Source organism: Phocoena phocoena, chromosome 5, assembly GCF_963924675.1.
Source record: "Phocoena phocoena chromosome 5, mPhoPho1.1, whole genome shotgun sequence".
NCBI lineage: Eukaryota > Metazoa > Chordata > Mammalia > Artiodactyla > Phocoenidae > Phocoena > Phocoena phocoena.
In genome coordinates, this window is record NC_089223.1 from 38493774 (window position 1) to 38513029 (window position 19256).

The 19256-nt window shown below is 41.2% G+C and overlaps 1 protein-coding gene across 1 annotated transcript in view; it reads left to right on the forward strand.

Moving 5' to 3' along the window:
• Window positions 1-8527, forward strand: part of WDFY3 (WD repeat and FYVE domain containing 3) — a 174108-nt gene extending 165581 nt beyond the window's left edge. Inside the window, exons 61-65 of the mRNA XM_065878335.1 lie at window positions 661-757; window positions 3026-3349; window positions 3965-4076; window positions 4529-4726; window positions 8404-8527. Coding sequence (XP_065734407.1) covers window positions 661-757; window positions 3026-3349; window positions 3965-4076; window positions 4529-4726; window positions 8404-8527 — 855 coding nt within the window. The remainder of the gene's footprint in view (window positions 1-660; window positions 758-3025; window positions 3350-3964; window positions 4077-4528; window positions 4727-8403) is intronic.
• Window positions 8528-19256: the final 10729 nt, after the last annotated feature.

The window sequence follows — 19256 nt, forward strand, 5'->3', positions numbered from 1 at the left end:
CCGAAAATGAAATCCACAGAGTATTTACCTTTGTAGTCTGTTCTAATATTTGGGTTTTTCTCTCGGGAGATTTTTCTTTGTGTCTTTCTTCATTAATTGCACTCTATAAAAGCAGAGAGCAGCTGGCTGCTGCCCTTGTAATCACAGTCACATGCTGAGCAACGATGAGGCCATCGGCCAATCCCACGCCACACCCTGCACCTCAGACAGCAGGCACACCCTAAAGTCTGCAGAGCAGCATTCCACATTACCCCATCTGTGGGACATCGTGAAGAGCTCCGTAGCCAAATATGTCTGGGGATCCTGCTTCCTGTATGCCTTCTTGGAGATCTAGAGTATATGTTAGTATATGGAAGGTTCTTTGTCAGAACCAAAGACGTGTACTTAGTTGAACTATGTTTTTGAAATCTCTTTGACCCCAGTCCTTTTCTATCGACCATGAAACACCCACTCATATCTCATGGAACACGGTTTGGGGAGAACGGTTTATTTGTAAGCAGTCCCTGCCACATTTTTCAAGATACAGGGAAATTTACTATACACAATAATAGGAATTAAGTTATCTGTTTAACCCTGCAAACCAATCTTCATCCAGTAACTGGTAAATTGTTTCTGTAATCAGTTCAACTGTTTTTCATTTCCATACTTACTTAAATTCAGTTTTGGAGAATGGAATTTTTGCAAGTTCCTGAAACACCAGCTCCTGAGACTGTTGAAGTCCTAGAAATGCAGGAAGACTGTCCAGAAGCACAAATAGGTATTTAATACTTTCTAAAAAGTTTTTCAATAGTTTTCATGTTTCTTTTTTTTTAAGTCATTATGCGTAAACTTACATCAACCAAGATAAGCAAGAGCCTAAGGCTGGGCGTTGCTGTCAGAAGCAGGATCACCGCCTAGTGTGTAAGCCAGCTGAGCAGGCATGCAAAGTTCTGTGTGGTTCACCAGGCAGCAACCCTTATGGTAGTGTCTTTGTGGTCGGCTTCCACATCCCATAATAAATACAGTTACAAGCTTCCTGGAATACCGGAGGCTTGGGCTTTCAGTTCTGAAAAATACAAAGCAGATCCAGAGGGCGCAGTGTTGGATGGGTCAGAGGGCCACGCCTCAGTCCCACATCTGTCTCACCCTTCACTTGAACAGCTCCCTATGAGTGACAGGGCAGTATCGTGTTTGTAAACTATTCACAGAGGCAGACCAGGGTCCACGCCCTGGACCTGCTCAAGAAGAACATTCATCAAACAGAAGCTTGGTGATCTGTATTCTGCTGTCTGTTATTTGTGAAGCACTTTAAAATTTTCCAGTGAAATATAAAGATAGATTATATTTATGCAGAATGTTTGGAAACAATGCCAGAGAATCAGGCTAAGACGTGCTTTGGGTTACTGAATTCCAGAGAAGTTACCCCTCATCAGTTTAGAACAGTTGGTGTAAGACACTTCATGGAAAGGAACAGGGTTTTTTTTTTTAAGTTCAACCTCTAAATCGTCTCTCCATGGTTAATTTTTATACACTGAGAATTCAGCGTGAATTTGACGATGTGAGGGAGTTGTTAAGGAAAAAGGCTCATTATCAGAAAGACACAAATCCCCTGCCCTTGTAAGCTGAAAGTAGTCTTTACTTTCTTTGCCAGAACCGGTGGACAGAACATTTTAAAGCTTGTATTACTTTAATGCATGTAAATTTCCATAGTCACATGTAGCTCCACTGAGAAAGTCATCTGGGCATTTGGGGACCTAAAAATTCAGTTCAATTCAGTTAGTATTTGGGGGTTTATAGTTATTGTGTCAGACGTTGGATTGTGTGGTCCAGTGAGAAGTGGGTCCCTTCCCTTCCTTTTAACAAAGCATGTTAAGTAGATAACAGCGAAAGATGAATAAGAGAGATAGAAGAAGGGGTTGGATTTGGGGAGGAGAGACATTTGTATGTCTTCGTCTTCCTTATGTTGCACACTGTGGACGAAGTTTGGCAGAAGCAGCAGAGGGGAGAGCAGCCCACAGGAAGGAATGACTTGGGACGGTGTCAAAGTGGTGGGACTTGAGGACAGTGGCCTGGGTGAAAGGGAAGATAAGCTAATGGTTCTCTGGAAATCAAAGCTGCTTCAAAGACTGCTGTTTGAAGACTTTCATGATCATAAGCCAAATTAAGTGTTTGTCTTGCTAAAAAATATTTGTAGTGGGCTGGTGCTTGCTCACTTGTTCTTGCTCTCCTTTTTTCCAGTTACATATATTTATTTCCCATAAATTTTCCCTGCAGTAGACTTTATTGCAAGGGAATTGAGATGAAGAAATGCACAGTAACAATGGAAAGAGGAGGAAGAACAAAACTCTAAATTAAAGCTTTCATCCACAGTTCGTTCATCTATGTTATCATTTATACTGACTGCTGTATGGAAGGCACTGTGCTTGGGACCCCTTCTCTCCAACTGACCACTGTGTTGTAGAAAGAATGACGGAAAGTAATAGTTTGGGGTGAAAATTTTAAATATGTGAGAGCTATACAGCTGTTAAAGGAGTCCAGAAGAGAGAGTTACTTTCTGTTGCAGGAACCAGGTAAGATTTTAGAGAAAGAAGTATTTAAGCTGTGCTTTCAAAGATAGGTAACATCGGAACACACAGAGATTGGGAAGGTGAGTCTAGGTAGGGCCAACCCGAGTGTGCAAAATTAGCTCTACAGAGGAGCAGCCAGGCTGCGTGGAGAGCAGAGTTGGCACCATCCAGCTGAACTGTGGTAGAAATGTGAGGCAGGTAGTGAGAATCCACAAAGGCAGGTTTGGGCCAGATTGTGAAAGAATGAATGCCAAGCTAAGGATTTTGGCCAGAAGCATTCTGTGAACTCCGGAATTCTACCGTTTTGATAGCTGTACCTAGCTGGAAATTCTGGCAATTTATTTTCTCTTACTGTAATATTGAGCTTAAAATAGTATGTCTCTTGTATCTTAACTAGTAGAGGAAAAATACCAGCGGGACAACGCTGGGTCTAACTCTAATGTGTGTGTGTTCTCTAATTCTCCCACCACAATACCCAGGGCCAGAAGCCCAGGAAGAGGACAGCAGCGACTCTGAAGCAGATGAGCAGAGCGTCATCCAGGACCCCGGGGACACTCCCAGCCAGCCCAGCAGCACCAGCCACAGGCCCCGAGCGGCCTCCTGCCGAGCCACAGCCACCTGGTGTAATGACAGTGGCTCCGATGACTCCAGGCGCTGGTCCGACCAGCTCAGCCTCGATGAGAAAGACGGCTTCGTATTTGTGAACTATTCAGAGGGCCAGACCAGACCTCACCTGCAGGCTCCCCTTAACCACCCCCACCCCAATCCCGCTGAAGCGCGGAATTTCAGCAGATTGAAGCCCGGTAACTTGAAGCCTGGTGTCTGTTTCTCACCTCTTGTGGGTGGCATGAGGGTTGGTGGACGGAGGCAGTGAGCTGTAGCTCTCCCTTGCCCCATTCCTGTGACAAAGACCCCCCACAAAGAGGGCCTCAAGTTTCTTCTTGTGTAAGGCAGACTTAAAGGCCCTTGGGCATTCTCTCCTACCATGGTGTTTGCAATACGTTGGGCATTTTTTAAAGAATAACACCTCAGACCAAAACTTCGTTCATTCACAGATTATGAAAGCCTTTGAAAATGGGCAAGCTGTTGATTATAGATAAATAGATAAAATTGTATTCACGGGTAACTTTGCCTATGATAGAGTTGGGGCAGGGTCCTCAACCAAAGAAATTGTGTCTTCTTGCACTGAGGATTTCCCCTTCTCCATGTGTGTCTTTGTGAAGGCCTGACCTGGTCCATGGTCAGTGTCAGGCCAGACTTCTGTGCCTCTAACTGAGGCAGCAGCTGCCAAGAACAGAGAGGCTGCCGGAGCTGTGTGTTGCAGCACCCTGACGTTTGAGGGCAGCGGGTTAGGGTGCACCTAACAAACGCTGGCTCCCCTCACTGTGTCAGTCACACGTCGCACTTTTCCACCCCAGGGTACCGGTGGGAACGGCAGCTGGTGTTCAGGAGTAAGCTGACTATGCACACGGCCTTTGACCGGAAGGACAACGCACACCCGGCCGAGATCACTGCCCTGGGCGTCTCCAAGTAAGTGTCCAAGCTCTTCCGGCCACTGTTCCCCACGGGGCCGTTTGCTCAGCCTCGGCGCACACACTCAGGCAGTCTCTGGGAGCACAGGTTTCATCTGCATCATCATGTGTGGCTCCAACAGACGAATCAGAAGAAGAAACCTGCCGGTGTGTGGATTTCACTTCCGAATGTCAAAAACCAAAAAGCTTTGCCTTCAAAAAAAAAAAGTAAAACAAAAACGAAAACTTCACCTTCTGTGTTCTTCAAAGGTACGGCACGGTTCGATTCCAGGGGAGCTGAAACAGAAGCGTACATTCGGGCTCAGTCCCATTTTCGTTCCTTTGCACGCACGACCCCCTCCCCAGCGCACACGCCCCCTGGGAACTGGCTCACCTGAAGCTCTCCGGCCGCATGGCGGGGCCGGGGGCCAGGGCCTTCCATGCGGTGACTCTGTGTCGTGTCTCCTGCAGGGACCACAGTAGGATCCTCGTGGGCGATAGTCGAGGCCGGGTTTTCAGCTGGTCTGTGAGTGACCAGCCGGGCCGTTCCGCCGCTGACCACTGGGTGAAGGACGAAGGAGGGGACAGCTGTTCGGGCTGCTCCGTGCGGTTTTCTCTCACGGAAAGACGGCACCATTGCAGGAACTGCGGTCAGCTCTTCTGCCAGAAGTAAGATGAGATACAAGCTTCCTCAGTGTCTGTGGGTTAAGCTCTGAGGGTGTGCATTATGCCCATACGCTGTGTCTGTCTAAACCAGCCTTCACTTCCTCCTTGTTCTTTTTTACTGCCATTGTGAAATATTTGTCACATTGGAAAATAGAGAGGTAGTCATCACAAACACATGGCCACCCGTGACTCAGGCTGGGAAGGTGCTAACATTTGATTACATTTGCATATAAAACAGTACAGGTTCATTTTAGGTCCTCTCTTCACCCTCACCCATCACACCCTCTTCTCCATGTGTTTTTACTTTGAGTGCATACGTTGTGTTCATAGATAACACTATATTATTGTTTATTGTGTTTTCAGTTTTACATAAATATAGCATACTATCTGTACCCCTCTGTAACTTATTTTTTTTTACTCAACATTGTTTTTGAAATTCATTCACATAAATAACTATTATTCTAATAATTTCATCTTAACTGCTGTCATATTTTTTTGTATGAATATTATCAGTATTTATCTCCTTCCCTTTTGATGGACTGTTAAGGGATTTTCTTTCATTTTATCAGTACTACAAACAATGCTGCAATGCACACCCGTATAAATGCCCTCTTAATACACAAGCTAGAGTTTCCCTAGAGGAGATACCACAGAACAGACTTGAAGATGGTAGACATACTCGTGAGCTTAACTAGTTATTCAAAATACTCTCCCGAACAGTAGTGCTAGTTTACTCCACCGCCAGCAGGATATGCAAATTCTCCCTGTTCTTATTCACACCTGGTATTGCCAAACATTTCCACTTTTGCCAATCTGTTAGCCAGTAGTGCTTTGTTGTTTTAACTTGCAGTGCTTCTGAGGTTGAACATCCTTTCATATGCTTATTGCCAGTTTGAGTTTCCTCTTGGGTAACTTGGCACAGTTTCCTTTTGCTTTTGCTTTTCGATTTTTTCCCCCTACTTGAGGAGTTGTTTTATGTATTCTGGGCTCTAATCCTTTGTCTTTCATATATCTTGCATATACCTTCTGCCAGTCTGTGGCTTGTGTTTTAACTTTATGTATGTTTTTTCTGTCACACAAGTTTTTAATTTTGATGTAGTAGCATGTATTGCTTTTTATGACTTTTGCTGTTTTTTGGTCTTAAAAAATCTTTCCCTGTCCTGTGGTCATAAAGATAGCCTTATTTATTTTCTTTTAAAAGTTTCAAAGTTTTGTTTTTCTTTTGCTAATATGTGCAAAGCACCTGGTATTTATTTTTATTTTTATTATTATTTTTTTAATTTATTCTTGGCTGCATTGGGTCTTCGTTGCTATGCACGGGCTTTCTGTAGTTGTGGCAAGCTGGGGCTACTCTTTGTTGCGGTTCGTGGGCTTCTAATTGCGGTGGCTTCTTTTGTTGCAGAGCACCGGCTCTAGGCACGCAGGCTTCAGTAGTTGTGGCACTCGGGCTGCTCAGTAGTTGTGGCTCTCGGGCGCTAGAGCACAGGCTCAGTAGTTGTGGCGCACTGGCTTAGTTGCCCTACAGCATGTGGGATCTTCCCGGACCAGGGCTCGAACCCATGTCCCCCGCATTGGCAGGCAGATTCTTAACCACTGCGCCACCAGGGAAGTCCTCAAAGTTTTGTTTTTCATGTTGAGGTCTTTAGGTCCAAATCCATTTGGAATTTATTTGAGAGTATGACATGGGGTGCGGATCACTTATATTTCCCCAGTATGAAGAGTCAGCTGTCCCATCACCATTGATTTGGATGCCTTCTCTGTTATACCCTGGGGTCCCACATATGCATGTACAGTCCTTTCCATGGCAGACAACAGAAAAGATCCCATGGGCAGTACCCTCTAATGCTTATATTGCCTTACTAGAAAGATGCTTTCACAGAAAATGCAAATTATATCATTGCTTCTGAGTTAGTTATTGAGGGGCATTGGCTTATTGGAAAGGGGGTGGCCTTGGGTTTACACTGACAAATGCTCCCTAGGCTGCTGTCCATTGTGCCATCTCAGGCACGTTACTAACCTCTCTGAGCTTCAGTTTCTTCATCTGTAAAATGTGGATAATTACACCTGCCCAATAGAGGTGTTGAGAGAATTAAATGAAATCGTGTATGAGTTTTGTAAAGCACCAGGTGCAAAGTCTGGTGATATAGGTGTTCAGTAAGAAGTGTTATTATAATTATTAATTTTTTTCAGACTAATGTCTTCCTTTTCTCCTGGGAAGTCTTATTCAAGATGAAGCAGCAGAATGTTGCTGCCAGCCGTTTCTTATAGGAATTTCTGTGAGGCTGGCAGAGGATTCTGTCTTGCGGTCCTGTGCTTTGAGACACCCACTCTGTGAAGCCTAGTGATCTGATAATTTCTTTTTTTTTTAATGTTTATTTAGTTAGTTATTTGATTGTGCCGGGTCTTAATTGTGGCAGGCAGGCTCCTTAGTTGCAGCACGTGGGCTCCTTAGTTGCAGCTCACCAGCTCCTTAGTTGTGGCATGCAAGCTCTTAGTTGCAGCATGCATATGGGATCTAGTTCCCTGACCAGGGATTGAACCAGGGCCCCCTGCTTTGGGAGCACAGAGTCTTAACCACTGTGCCACCAGGGAAGCCCCCAATCTAATAATTTCTGATAGTCAGCACCTCCATTTGCATGCTGGCACACATCTGTTCTTTATAGAGTTTAATTTTTAAAGTACTATTTAAATGTAGGTAATTCTTTAAATTAGCTATTGCTCTCAAATGTGGGAGGGAGGCTTTATTTGAAAAACAAACCAAACAAGTGATTGATTATGACAGAGCAGGCACAGAAGGAATGCTGTCCAGGAGGGCGTAGCTCTACCGTGATCTTTGTGCCCTTCTGTTGCTGAGGGAGCTTGCCAGCCTTCATTCCTGAGGGTCTCCTCAAAGTCCAGTTCTTTAAACCCCCTAGGCTGCTTGCACTTCATGTATTCTCTGGATACTTTTACTGGTCTAATGGAAGAAATAAAACTCTGTTTCAGTCTTATGAAGAGCCAAGGTCAAAGTGATGAAGTGCCACACCCAAGGTCATACCCTGCCTTAGGCTGGGAATAGGAATGCTTTCTATGAAGGACTCGGACATCGCTAAGTATAGTCCACTTCAGGGAATTCTGTCAAGATAAACAGAAAATGAGAAAATTTGGACCAGACAGAAAAGCCAAACTACCTGTTTAAGAAATGACTGAGGAGTGAACCAAAGTGTTTAAAAGCCCAAAGGAAGTTGATAGTGACCAAAGTGTCTTTTAAAATGGGTGCCAAGAGAAAAAAGTCAGGCTCCAAGTAAAGACATTAGCATACTGCCCAAGTTTATAGGGCATGAGGAAGAATACATTTCCGTCCTGCACAGGAAGAGTAGCCTCATAGATGTTCACTTCCTTGGCTTCATCCTGTAGAAAAATCTTTTTTTTTTTTTTTAATTCTCTGCAATCAAATAAATGGCTTGCCTTGGTTTAATGTTACTTTTTTTCATAGAATGACACAAATAATACAGCACTCATTTTGGTCCTTGGTCAAACCACATGACCCAAACCAGTATGGCTCTGGGCATTCTTCTGGCCCCGTACAGTCTTGGGCGTTATACCGCAAGCTGTCCATTCAGATTTTAAATTCGTGTTTCTGAGCCCAGTGATCAAACATGGAGAAGACCCATAACTACCTCATTTTGCCTTTCCTTTAGGTGCAGCCGATTTCAGTCAGAAATCAAACGCTTGAAAATCTCATCCCCGGTACGTGTTTGTCAGAACTGTTATTACAATTTACAGCATGAGAGGGGTTCAGAAGATGGGCCTCGAAATTGTTGAAGATTCAACAAGCCAATTGGAGACCACGGTCTGTAGACCCCCTTCCCTATTCCCCTGTCACAACTCGCAGCTCGGAAGGCATCAAAACAGTCTCCGTTTACACATCTCTTCATACCGCGTGTTTGAAGTGTAGGATTCAAAGGGAACATTGAATAAACGGGTGTAGAGTACAGTCATGGGGCAGACACTGTTCAGGTGAACAGCACAAGAAGAATACAAGGTGGTTCCTAGGAGCAACATTTCAATATCCGATTCTCCCTTAACAATAGCTGTCTCCAAGAGAAAATCCTCATGTATTAACTGTCCTTTTCTTGCGTCTCATTTTTGTAGAGCTCCTCATCCTTATTTGGGAAAACAAACGACTACAAAAAAAAAAAAAAAAAAAAAGGCTTTTACAAAATAGTTGTAAATCTGACTTCTTTGCAAGTAACTGTGTATATTGTAAATAGGTACAAAGGCCTTTTTTCTAAATAAGGACTTAACTGCCTGTAACATGAGACTTCAAACTAAACCACTAACTCAATGAAATACGTATGGTTTGTCTGACATTGCTCACCAATTAATTATAAATATGTTTTATTTTTTAATCCTCAAAGACGTCATCTGTGGTCTTCCCCCCCCCCCCCTTTCAAACCCAGCCCATGTGCCTGATGTCATTTCTTTCAAGTTGCCCGCAGTATCTCCACTTAACCTAAGCTAGTAACCAAAACAGTGTCATGTGGACCTTCTTTAGGAAACAGTGTGGGAGAATAAGAGTCTGGTCATGAGATACCCTGGAAATCTTTGGGCATGTCATACGTGGCTACATCTCACACGTGGCTACGCACCACCTCAGTGTTGTTCTAATGTCATAAGGCCCCTTGTAAACTTCTCTTTGGACTGCCCTTTGGTCATAGCGTCCCCTCTTAGCACTACATAGTGGTGGTCGGGCAATCGACGCAGTGCAGGAAACAGCCCTGCCTCAGCTAATGGAAACGTATTTGCATGTAACCCACTTTAACTTCTCCTGCATAGAACATAAGAAGTATGTGTCTTTGGTGACACTAATGTTCTACTATAGCTTATTTTCAAAAAAGGGTTAAAAAAAGAAAAAAGTGTACAGAATTAACATATAAACCTTGTTGTAAAACTGAATCATGTCAGAACTGCTTATAATTAACCTTTACCATTTAATGCCATCTACCTGAAAACAGTGAGATTTATACTGTATCAATGTCTATTTTTTTGTTTTTGCTATGAATATAATTACAGTATTTTAATATTTAGTTATTTAATTTGTTCTAGTTGGATACAGAACACACAAATCCAGGGAGACTAAAGCTGGTGGGGGCTAAGAGATAAGTTTAGTTTACAGAAAAAAAGCTTTGGTGGTGGGATTTTTTTAAATGTGTGTTATGTACATATATAAATATATATATATAAAACAAATGAAACAATTAATCTAGATTTTAACATTTTCAGATATTTAGTGATAATATTATGAACAATTCTAAAAGCCCTGTGATTTGAAAAATGTAGAAGCATTTATGGCCCAAGAAAGGAAGGAGAGGCCTTCACACCTCATGGAGTTATCATACGAAGGACAGCGGCTTTGGCTTTCCCGATTTTTCATCTTTAGGCCCTGGTGACAGGCACACTTATGCACTAAAATGCACATATATGCATATGCATTCAAAAATAGGCATTGGTACAATAGTAATCTTGTACCTAATGGGCTGAAACCAGCTTAAGAACAAATTTGTTCTTCCTGATAACTAGGTCTCCAAGAGAAAATATAAAGGCTGCTTTAGTGCCTTATGCTTACTAAATTTAAACCTTTATTTACCTAGGTTTGAGCCTACAGTCTATTTATGATTACATATCAAAATTGATTAAAACACTTCCATTTCTAAAAGTTCAAATATACTTGTTAATAAAAGGATTATTGGCATTAATACTTTAACTTGAAGAAAAGTTGTGTTCTGTTTTCCTTTCTGTGTCTCACTCCTCCCCACCTTCCTCTTCCCCCCTCACCTTCTTTCTTCAATTCTAATAAATAATGCTGGATGTTCAACAGTTGCAGGACTTGTGCTCTCACATAATCATGGGCTTTGACCCTGTCCGGCCCTAGAGATGAGTTGTAGCAGTGTTATTCTACACTTTTTAAAAGAGGCGTCCTCCTTGTGTCCACAAACCATGTTTACCCCAAACCCAATGGCAGAGATGTTCTTTAAAGACTTGAATATATGAATGTCTGTATGTAGCTACTTAAAGGTTATTCCTCTATGTAATATGAAGTTATATGGGATGAACACTTTTAAACTTTCCAACACAACTTCCATAACTAGAAGGTGGAAACCAAAACCCTCATGATAGTATTTCCTCTGGCAGCTGGTGCTGTGGGCAACTGTTTTGTTCAGTGGGTTTCTTTTCTTTTTGCTTTTAATGTAGAAATCACAAATCACTCACACATACAAGTACACTCACGTAAACTAATCGTTCCTCTGAATGTCCTTCTTTGTTCCATGTAAATTTGTTTACCAACATATATTCTCAGCATGTACATCCACCTTTGTGTGGTCCATATTCTTTCTCTGAGAGTACCTCACAGGGCTTCTGCCTGATCTTTGTAGTTTGTCCATCCATCCATCCATCCATGTCCTCTAACATTCGTGTGTATTGTGCAACTGTAATGTCATGCTTTTGAAGAGAAGAATAGCTGCCCCTAGCAGCCATCCATCTGAATGATAGGAAAACACTCTAGATAAGTTATTTTGCACTTTCTTATGTATAAAGTTGGTAGAAACTTATTTTTCCTTTGTATCATTTAAATACATTTTGTTTTGGTAAATGAACTGTGTATAAAATATTTATGCCATTAAAACTGTTTTTAGAAAGTATTTTTAATTTCAGCAAGTTTGGTTACTTGTTGCATGACTATTAACACAGCTGACTTTTTGTGTCAGTGCAATGTATATTTTTTTGTCCTGTTATTAACTTGTAAGCCCTAGTAATGGCCAATTATTTGTACAGCAACAGAAGTAAATTGAAGATACTGGCTAAGATTGGATTGATTGTGGACTTTTGTACTATATTGCAGAATCCAATATCTGTTCTTTGGTGGTTATGTAAAAGGCCTGAAGAATTACTATCTAGTGTGCAATCTGTGATAACTGAATGTTCATTGTATATCTGTCTCTGATGCAAAAAGGTAGAGTAACACAATTACAATACATGATTAAATGCAATAGTCCAGATACTTTTTTTTTTCGTTTCAAATAAATACCTACTATCTACCACCACCCCTTCTCAGCCCCCTCCCAAAAAAAAAAAGAAAAAGGAAAGTTTTTAAGCCAGCTCTTCAGGGGAGGAAAAACAAACAAAACAAAACAGAGGTCTAATAAAACTTTGTGTAGTTATTTTCTAGTTGTGAATATATCTTTCAGAAGTGCCTGCTTAAAGTCTCTGCTTGCAGAGTTGTTGGCTGCTAGGGTCTGGTTCCAGTTCTAGTGTGATCCATCTTTAAAAACCAGGCTTTCTGCATCCTGAGCTTCCCAGTTGTGCTGGACTCCTGGGGCTGTGTGCACAGCCACAGGGAGAGGCAAGTGGCTTCTGGGAGACACGACCCTCAGACTTGAATGGACCTGTGGAAAAGGACTGCATCGCATGGTTTGGGCTCCTTTTCCCTGAGCCTATTCTCTACCCATCATATTGTGGAAAGTAAGCAGTAATAAATTATACATCTAACTGTCTATTTCCCACCCCTGCCATATTCACATCAGGAATACTCTGGTGTCCTGCCCCCCCTTTCTGGAAGCACAGTGCCCCACTGTCATTAGCTAGATAATTTGCCATTTCAGTCTTTGAGAGTGTTAGCAACTTACATCCGTTTTTATAGTTACTCACTTATTTGGTTTGAAAATTGACTTCCCAGAACAGGAGAATGTAGAAAACACTTCTTAAGTTTATTTAGGGTGCTTTAGTGACTTTTCTTCTTTCTAAAGATACTAACAAAATTCCCAGTTCATTTTAAGTATGATCAGCAGAGTTCCACATTTGAGGATATTGTGCTTATTACAAATTCCACCCCAGTGCAACTCCACTTTAGAGGCAGAAGATAGAGAATGCTAACAACTTCTATGACAGTAGATATTTCTTCAAAAATAACTCAGTGGTAAGAGAGAAAACCTAGGGCAGTTCTCATTGTTTTAATGCAATACTACTCATAATTCTAATGACCTCAAGAAGAGTTGCTATCAAATACGGGCTTGCAAAAATTCTTTTCGGGGTTTAAATGTGCAAATGATCTTCAGTGAGTCCCTCTTCTGCCATTTGCTTCTCATCTTTAATAAAATTTCCTCTTCGGCCCTCATTTTGGCCCTTTTGGAGTGTTGAAGAAGCAGTCCAATGGAATTGGCTTAGCACTAGCTTAGTCTTTTTTGCCTTATCAATATTCTCATTTTCTCCCACCCATTGCAAAGCTCCTTTTTATTTATTTATTGTTCCTGTTGACTTTTGCTAGAAATGGCACCAAACCAAGCTACCACACTCAGAGATAGCATGGTGTTGGGAGAGCCCTGGCACAGTAATTCAGAGATGGAGCCTGCAGCTCTCCCCAGCTTGTGGACTTCCGAAGCCCCTCATGTAATCCCTCTTGGTGCACCAGGTTTCCTGTGTCAACACTGACCCTGAGAATGGGATGAGACTAAAGTAATGCTTTTTCAACTTTCTGGTCTTAAGACCTTTTGATCCTTAAAAACTTGAGGCCTCCAACCATTTTTGTTTATAGGGGCTGCATCTATAAGTAGTCATTGTATTAGAGATCAAAACTGAGATTTTAAAAATATATTAATTTATTTAGAAGTAGCAATGATGAAACTTATGCAATAACATCAATTACGTGTTTATATGAAAAAAAACTTTTCCAAATAAACAAAAAATATTAGTGAAGAGAGTGGAATGGTGTTACGATTTTGCAAATCTCTTTTATGTCTGGCTTAATTGAACACAGGTGGATTCTCATATCTGCTCCTACATTCAGTCTCTTGTGATTCTTCGTTTTGGTTGAAGCATATGAGGAAAATCCAGTCTCATACAGGTATGTGGTTAAAAAGGGGCGGGGAGAAGGATATTTTAATACCTTATGCAGGTCATTGTTTCAGAATAGCTTTCAGTTTCTTAAAGATTGATTACAATGTGGCATTTGAAACTACATCAGTGAACTTTTTATACTCTACTACTTTAAACTCCATTAGTCTGTCTTGTACATTGAATCTATCTTTTCCCAATATGTAATTTTATAGCACCCATTGGCCATTTAGCACTACATCATTACTACTACTACAGTGTGTGTACATCTTCCAAGACGTTTTATTCTGTAATACATCAAAAAAATCACCTCATACGTAATATCAGAGTATCTCCAGCAGTCTCAGAAAATTCTAAGTCAAACAGTTGTGGATATCACAGGTTTTTCAAAATTAGAATTTTTGCTTAAAACCTAACATTTTTTCATTGGCACCAGTCACTGTTTGCTGTTTTCTTTGAAGCAATAGGCTCACTCTGTTAATATCAAGAATATTTCTGTCAAAGAACCGTGGTTTGTCAGCTGTTCTTTCAGGGCGAAAAGATGTGCTGTGAGAAAAGCAGCAGGCCAGCCGCAACTCAATTGCACAAGTACTTCAAGACAAACATTGTACTTAAGGATGCAGACGCCTTGTGGGTACCTCTCATTTTGTGTCACATAACTTAAGGTTCAAGGTTTAATAAAAGTAGTAATTTTACTGCTTCTCCAAGGACGTGCTTAAGTGAAACAGCCTTCTTTCTACTGAGAGTGCTTGATAATGACTAGTAGTAGTTTGGTGCCACTGCCTGATTTCATGCTTGGATTCCAGCAGTTTTACTCACTGTTGCTGTTGCACCTGAGTTCTGTACAAATATCAATGGAGTGAAAAATGCAAACAACATTTCAGTATTATTATGAAAATAGTCTTCATCTTGTAGACCCCATGAAAGGGTCTTCAGGACTCCCAGGGGTCTGGGACTCCCAGACTTTGAGAAGCAGTGGTCCAAGGAGAAGATACGTGAGATGATCCCTAAATTGTAAAGCAGCAGGTCTGAATCTCATCTGGGAACAGTGTTCCTAATCATAGACCCAGGGCTTTCAGTGGGGCTCCTGTTGAAACCTGCCAAGTGCAAGACCAGGCCCTGCCTCACTGGGCTCGCCACTGGGGCCATGGCCATCTGCTGGAATACTGCCTCCCCAGCCCAAAGCACACAGGGGCCAAGAGTGCATCTCTGAAGTGCTGGAGTTTCTAAGAAGGTCTTTTTATAGTAACATTCTTCTAGTCAAGACTCCAAATTTTTGATAATGTAAAAAAAAAACTGTAATCCTTTGATATTGGATACTGTTCTACCTAATATGGTGCACTGATCAGGAGATTGATGACCAAGAGTCAGTCTGGGATTTAAGTTCTCGTTCTACCACTTACTGTGTGATATTAGGCCACTTCTCCACATCTGAGCTTCCTCATAAGTAAATTTTGTATTATGATACCTGCCCCCAGACAATTGTTACAAAGATTAAATCAGGTAATATATGTTAGGACATGTAGTGCTTGACCAGATGTTCTCAATATATTGTAGCATTAATTTAGAAATACGGACATGAAGTGGTACACTAGAACATTTCCTAAAGCCTAAATATTTAAATCCACTGATGGGGAGTTTGTCTTCAGTCAGGTACACAGCAGGCAGAATGATAGCCTGGAAAGAGCCCTGGGAAATCATGCCACCCAAACCCTCATTTAGCACAAGAGGAAAGGGACTCAGAGATGTTTGAAATTCCCAAAGCCCTGTTGCTTGTTAAGTTTAACTCCCTGCTCTACCCTTAAACTTCCGACTCTCAGGCCAATGATCTTTAGAAACAGCTTCCAGGTCTTTTTTTTTTTTTTTTGTAGGAGTGGGGACTACAATGAAAATGTACTTAGGATATCATTTCCCTACCATCCTGCCCTGCTTTATCATGAAGATAAAGGGTTGGAACTTCAACCTTGGCCTTCAACTGCAGTATTACACTTCCTGCTCAACAAAGACAAAGGAAAGTTGCAAGCTGCATTCCAGAGCAGAGGACCATTAAAGGAAAACAAATCCTTCTTGATCTTGCTCTGAAGCACTGCTGTCCATTTCAAACAAAAGTTATATCCTAAAAACACTTTCTGTTCATAAAAGCCAAACACTCCTTTGCAAACTGATTTAGACAGAAATAAACCAGGGAGCAAAGGTCAACCTAAGGAGCCTGGCTGTAAACTTAAGGATCATTACAGTCTGGCCCTGCGGGCTGATTCTGCTGAGAGGAAGGAACACAGACCTACTCCGGCAATGTTATCGAGTATGCTTGTGGCGCAAGTTTGGATCCACCCACGTAGATTTATTTTCCCTTCTCTTAAGGTAGCAATTTACATGTCCTTGATGATACATATTACACTGAGCCTTGAGGATAATATAAAAATGACATAACTACCCTGTTCAAGAACTTTCTAGCCTATAAACCAGGGGCTTGCCTTCATGTAGGTATAGTATCTGTAACTGAATTTTCAGCAAGTCTATTACATTTCTCACCGTGTCTAATTCAGTAAGAAGGACACTGTCATCACAACTGGTTTTCTTAGCTCTGTGATCTTCATTTTCATATCATTGTATTTTTCTATCATCTCATCTTTGATCCTTTATTGAATTCATATATGTTTTCAGTAAGTTACATAATACAAAGGCTTTCCAGAAAATTCTCTTCTTTTAGGGTTGTTTTCCCCCCAGACTGGGTTCTTGGTCATGTGTGAATACTTTCCTGCCTTCTTACCTGGCTGCCTTTGTTTTGTGTTGGTGTCATAGCATTAATTTGCATCTTCCTCCTTTTAAATGTGGATACTCCAACCCAGACTTTGCATTTGCTGACATAAAGTGTGAGTGAATTCATCCTTAGTTTGGGGCTGGCTGTGGGCTTCTTTTTTTTATTAGTCTTCATTGGAGTATGGTTGATTGACAACGTTGTGTTAGTTTCTGCTGTACAGCAAAGTGAATATTTTTCTACCTCTGCCTTTGCCGCTATGGTCCATTCTCAACTCAGCAGCCAGGCAAGCCCACTAAGTTACCTGATCCTGTCAGTCCCTGCATAAAACCCTGCAGGTCTCCTCACCTCCTCCCCTCTTTCACTCTGCTAGTCTGCTCAAATACTTGCCACGCCTGCGCCCGCACCCGCCGCCACCCCCCCACCGTAACCTCTGCCTTGTGGCTCCTAACCCAGCTGTGCTCTGCTCCCCCAACCCCTCACCCGTTTCAGTCATGTCTCAATGGTCACCTTCTAAGGGAAGCCTTCCCTGACCACCCTGCAGTATTGAGCCACCTACCCCTCAGCGCTGCCCATCAGATAGCAAGGATGGGAGACTGAACAAGCTGTGGGGTCCCCAGTGGCAGAGTCAACTGGCATCCCTTTCCCGCCCCTCCCCAGACCCGAAACACCTTCCTCTGTAGATCCTACCATTACAGATTCTCTAGTCAGATTTTTAAACAACTTTATTGAAATATAATTAACATACTGTAAAATTCATCAAAGTATGCAACTTAATGGGTTTAGTATCTTTACAGTTGTGCAACTATCACCATCGTCTAATTTCAGAACATTTTCATCACACCAAAAGAAACCTCACACCTTTAGCCGTCACTCCCCATTCTCTCTTTCCCCACCCCCTGGCAGCCACTAATCTACCCTCTGTCTATAGATTTGCCTATTCTGGACATTTTGTATAATGGAATTGTGTAATATGTGGTCTTTAGGAAGTATCTCATTTCAGTGAACATAGTATTTTGGAGATTCATTCATATTGTAGCATGTATCAGAACTTCCTTCCTTTGTATTGCCAAGTACTTTAGTCCATTGTGTGGATATACCACATTTTATTTATCCATTTCCCACTTGATGGACATTTAGTTTGCTTCTACTTTCTTACGTAATGCTGTTGTAAACATTCATGTACAGGTTTTTGTGTGGATGGGCATTTTCATTTCTCGTGGGTATATACCAAAGACTGGAATTGCTGGATCATATGGTAAATCTTCAGCATGTTGAGGAACTGTAAAACTGTTTTACATTCACTCCAGCAATGTGTCCAACTGGTTTTTATTCTCAGGGAACAGCACCAACCAACCCTCACTCCTTTCTCGGTCACCTACAAGCCCTCTTTAAAATGTTTCTTTGATTTAGAGACAGGCCACTTTTGAATATACTCTCAAGAAGGTATCTGTTAAGAAAGTAGCTGACAGCAACAGCCTGCACTAGCACCCCAGGAATGATGAGATAGAACTTCAAGGAGAAACAGATGGATACACTATCATAGTTGGAGACCTCAACACCTCACTATCAGAAATGGACAGATGCAGCAGACAGAAATTCAGTACAGACATAGTTGAACTCAACAGCACCGTCAATCAACTGGATAAAATTGACAGCCATATACACCCAACAACAGCAGAATACACATTCTTCTCAAGCTCCCATGCAATTCACCAAAATAGACCACATTCTGGGCCATAAAATACATCTTAATTTAAAAGGAATGAAATCATATAATGTCCGCTTTCAGACCACAAAGGAATTAAACTAGAAATCCCCAAATACATGGAGATTAAACACCACACTTCTAAATAACACATCAGCCAAAGAAGAAATCTCAAAAGAAATTTTAAAATATTTTGAGCTAAATGAAAATGCAACTTACCAAAATTTGTAAGTGAAAGTAGTGCGTTGAGGGAGATTTATACCATTGAATGCATGTATTAGAAAAGACAAAAGATCAAAAATCAATAACCTAAGGTTTCACCTTAGGAAACCAGGAAAAGGAGAGCAAATTAAATCCAAAGTAAGCAGAAGAAGAGAAATGATATGAATTAGAGCAGAAATTAGTGAAATTGAAAATAGGAAATCAATACCAAAAAATCAGTGAAACCAAAATCTGGTTCTTTGAAAATACCAATAAAAATCAATAAGCCTCTAGCCAGTCTACCTTAAAAGAAAAAAAGGAGAAAGAGGAAGAAGGAGGGAAGACACCAATTACTGATATTAGAAAAGAAATACAGGCCATCACTGCAGATCCTGTGAAATTAAAAGGATAATAAAGCAACACTGTGAACAACTCTATGCCCACAAATTTGATAACCTAGATGAAATGGACCAATTCCTTGAAAGGCACAAATTGCCAAAGCTCACACAAGAAGAAATTGTCTGAATAGGCGTATATCTATCAAAGAAATAATAACCTTCTAAAACAGAAAACAACAGGCCCAGGTGGCTTCACTGGTGAATTCTACCAAACAAGGAGAAATTATACCAATTCTCTACAATCTTATTCAGAGGACAGAAGCAGAGGGAATACTTCCTAACTCATTCTATGAGGCTAGCATTACCCTAGTACCAAAACCAGCCAAAGACATTATAAGAAAACTACAGACCAATCTCTCATGAACATAGGTGCAAAATCCTCAACAAAATATTAGCAAATTAAATCCAACAATGTATAAAAAGAATTGTGTACCATAACCAAGTGAGATTTATTTCAAGTGTTAAAGGCTGGTTCACCATTTGAAAATCAATTAATGTAATCCATCACATCATTTAGCTGAAAAAGAAAAATCACATGATCATATCATATGCAAAAATAAAAAAGCATTTGACAAAATCCAACTCATTCATGATAAA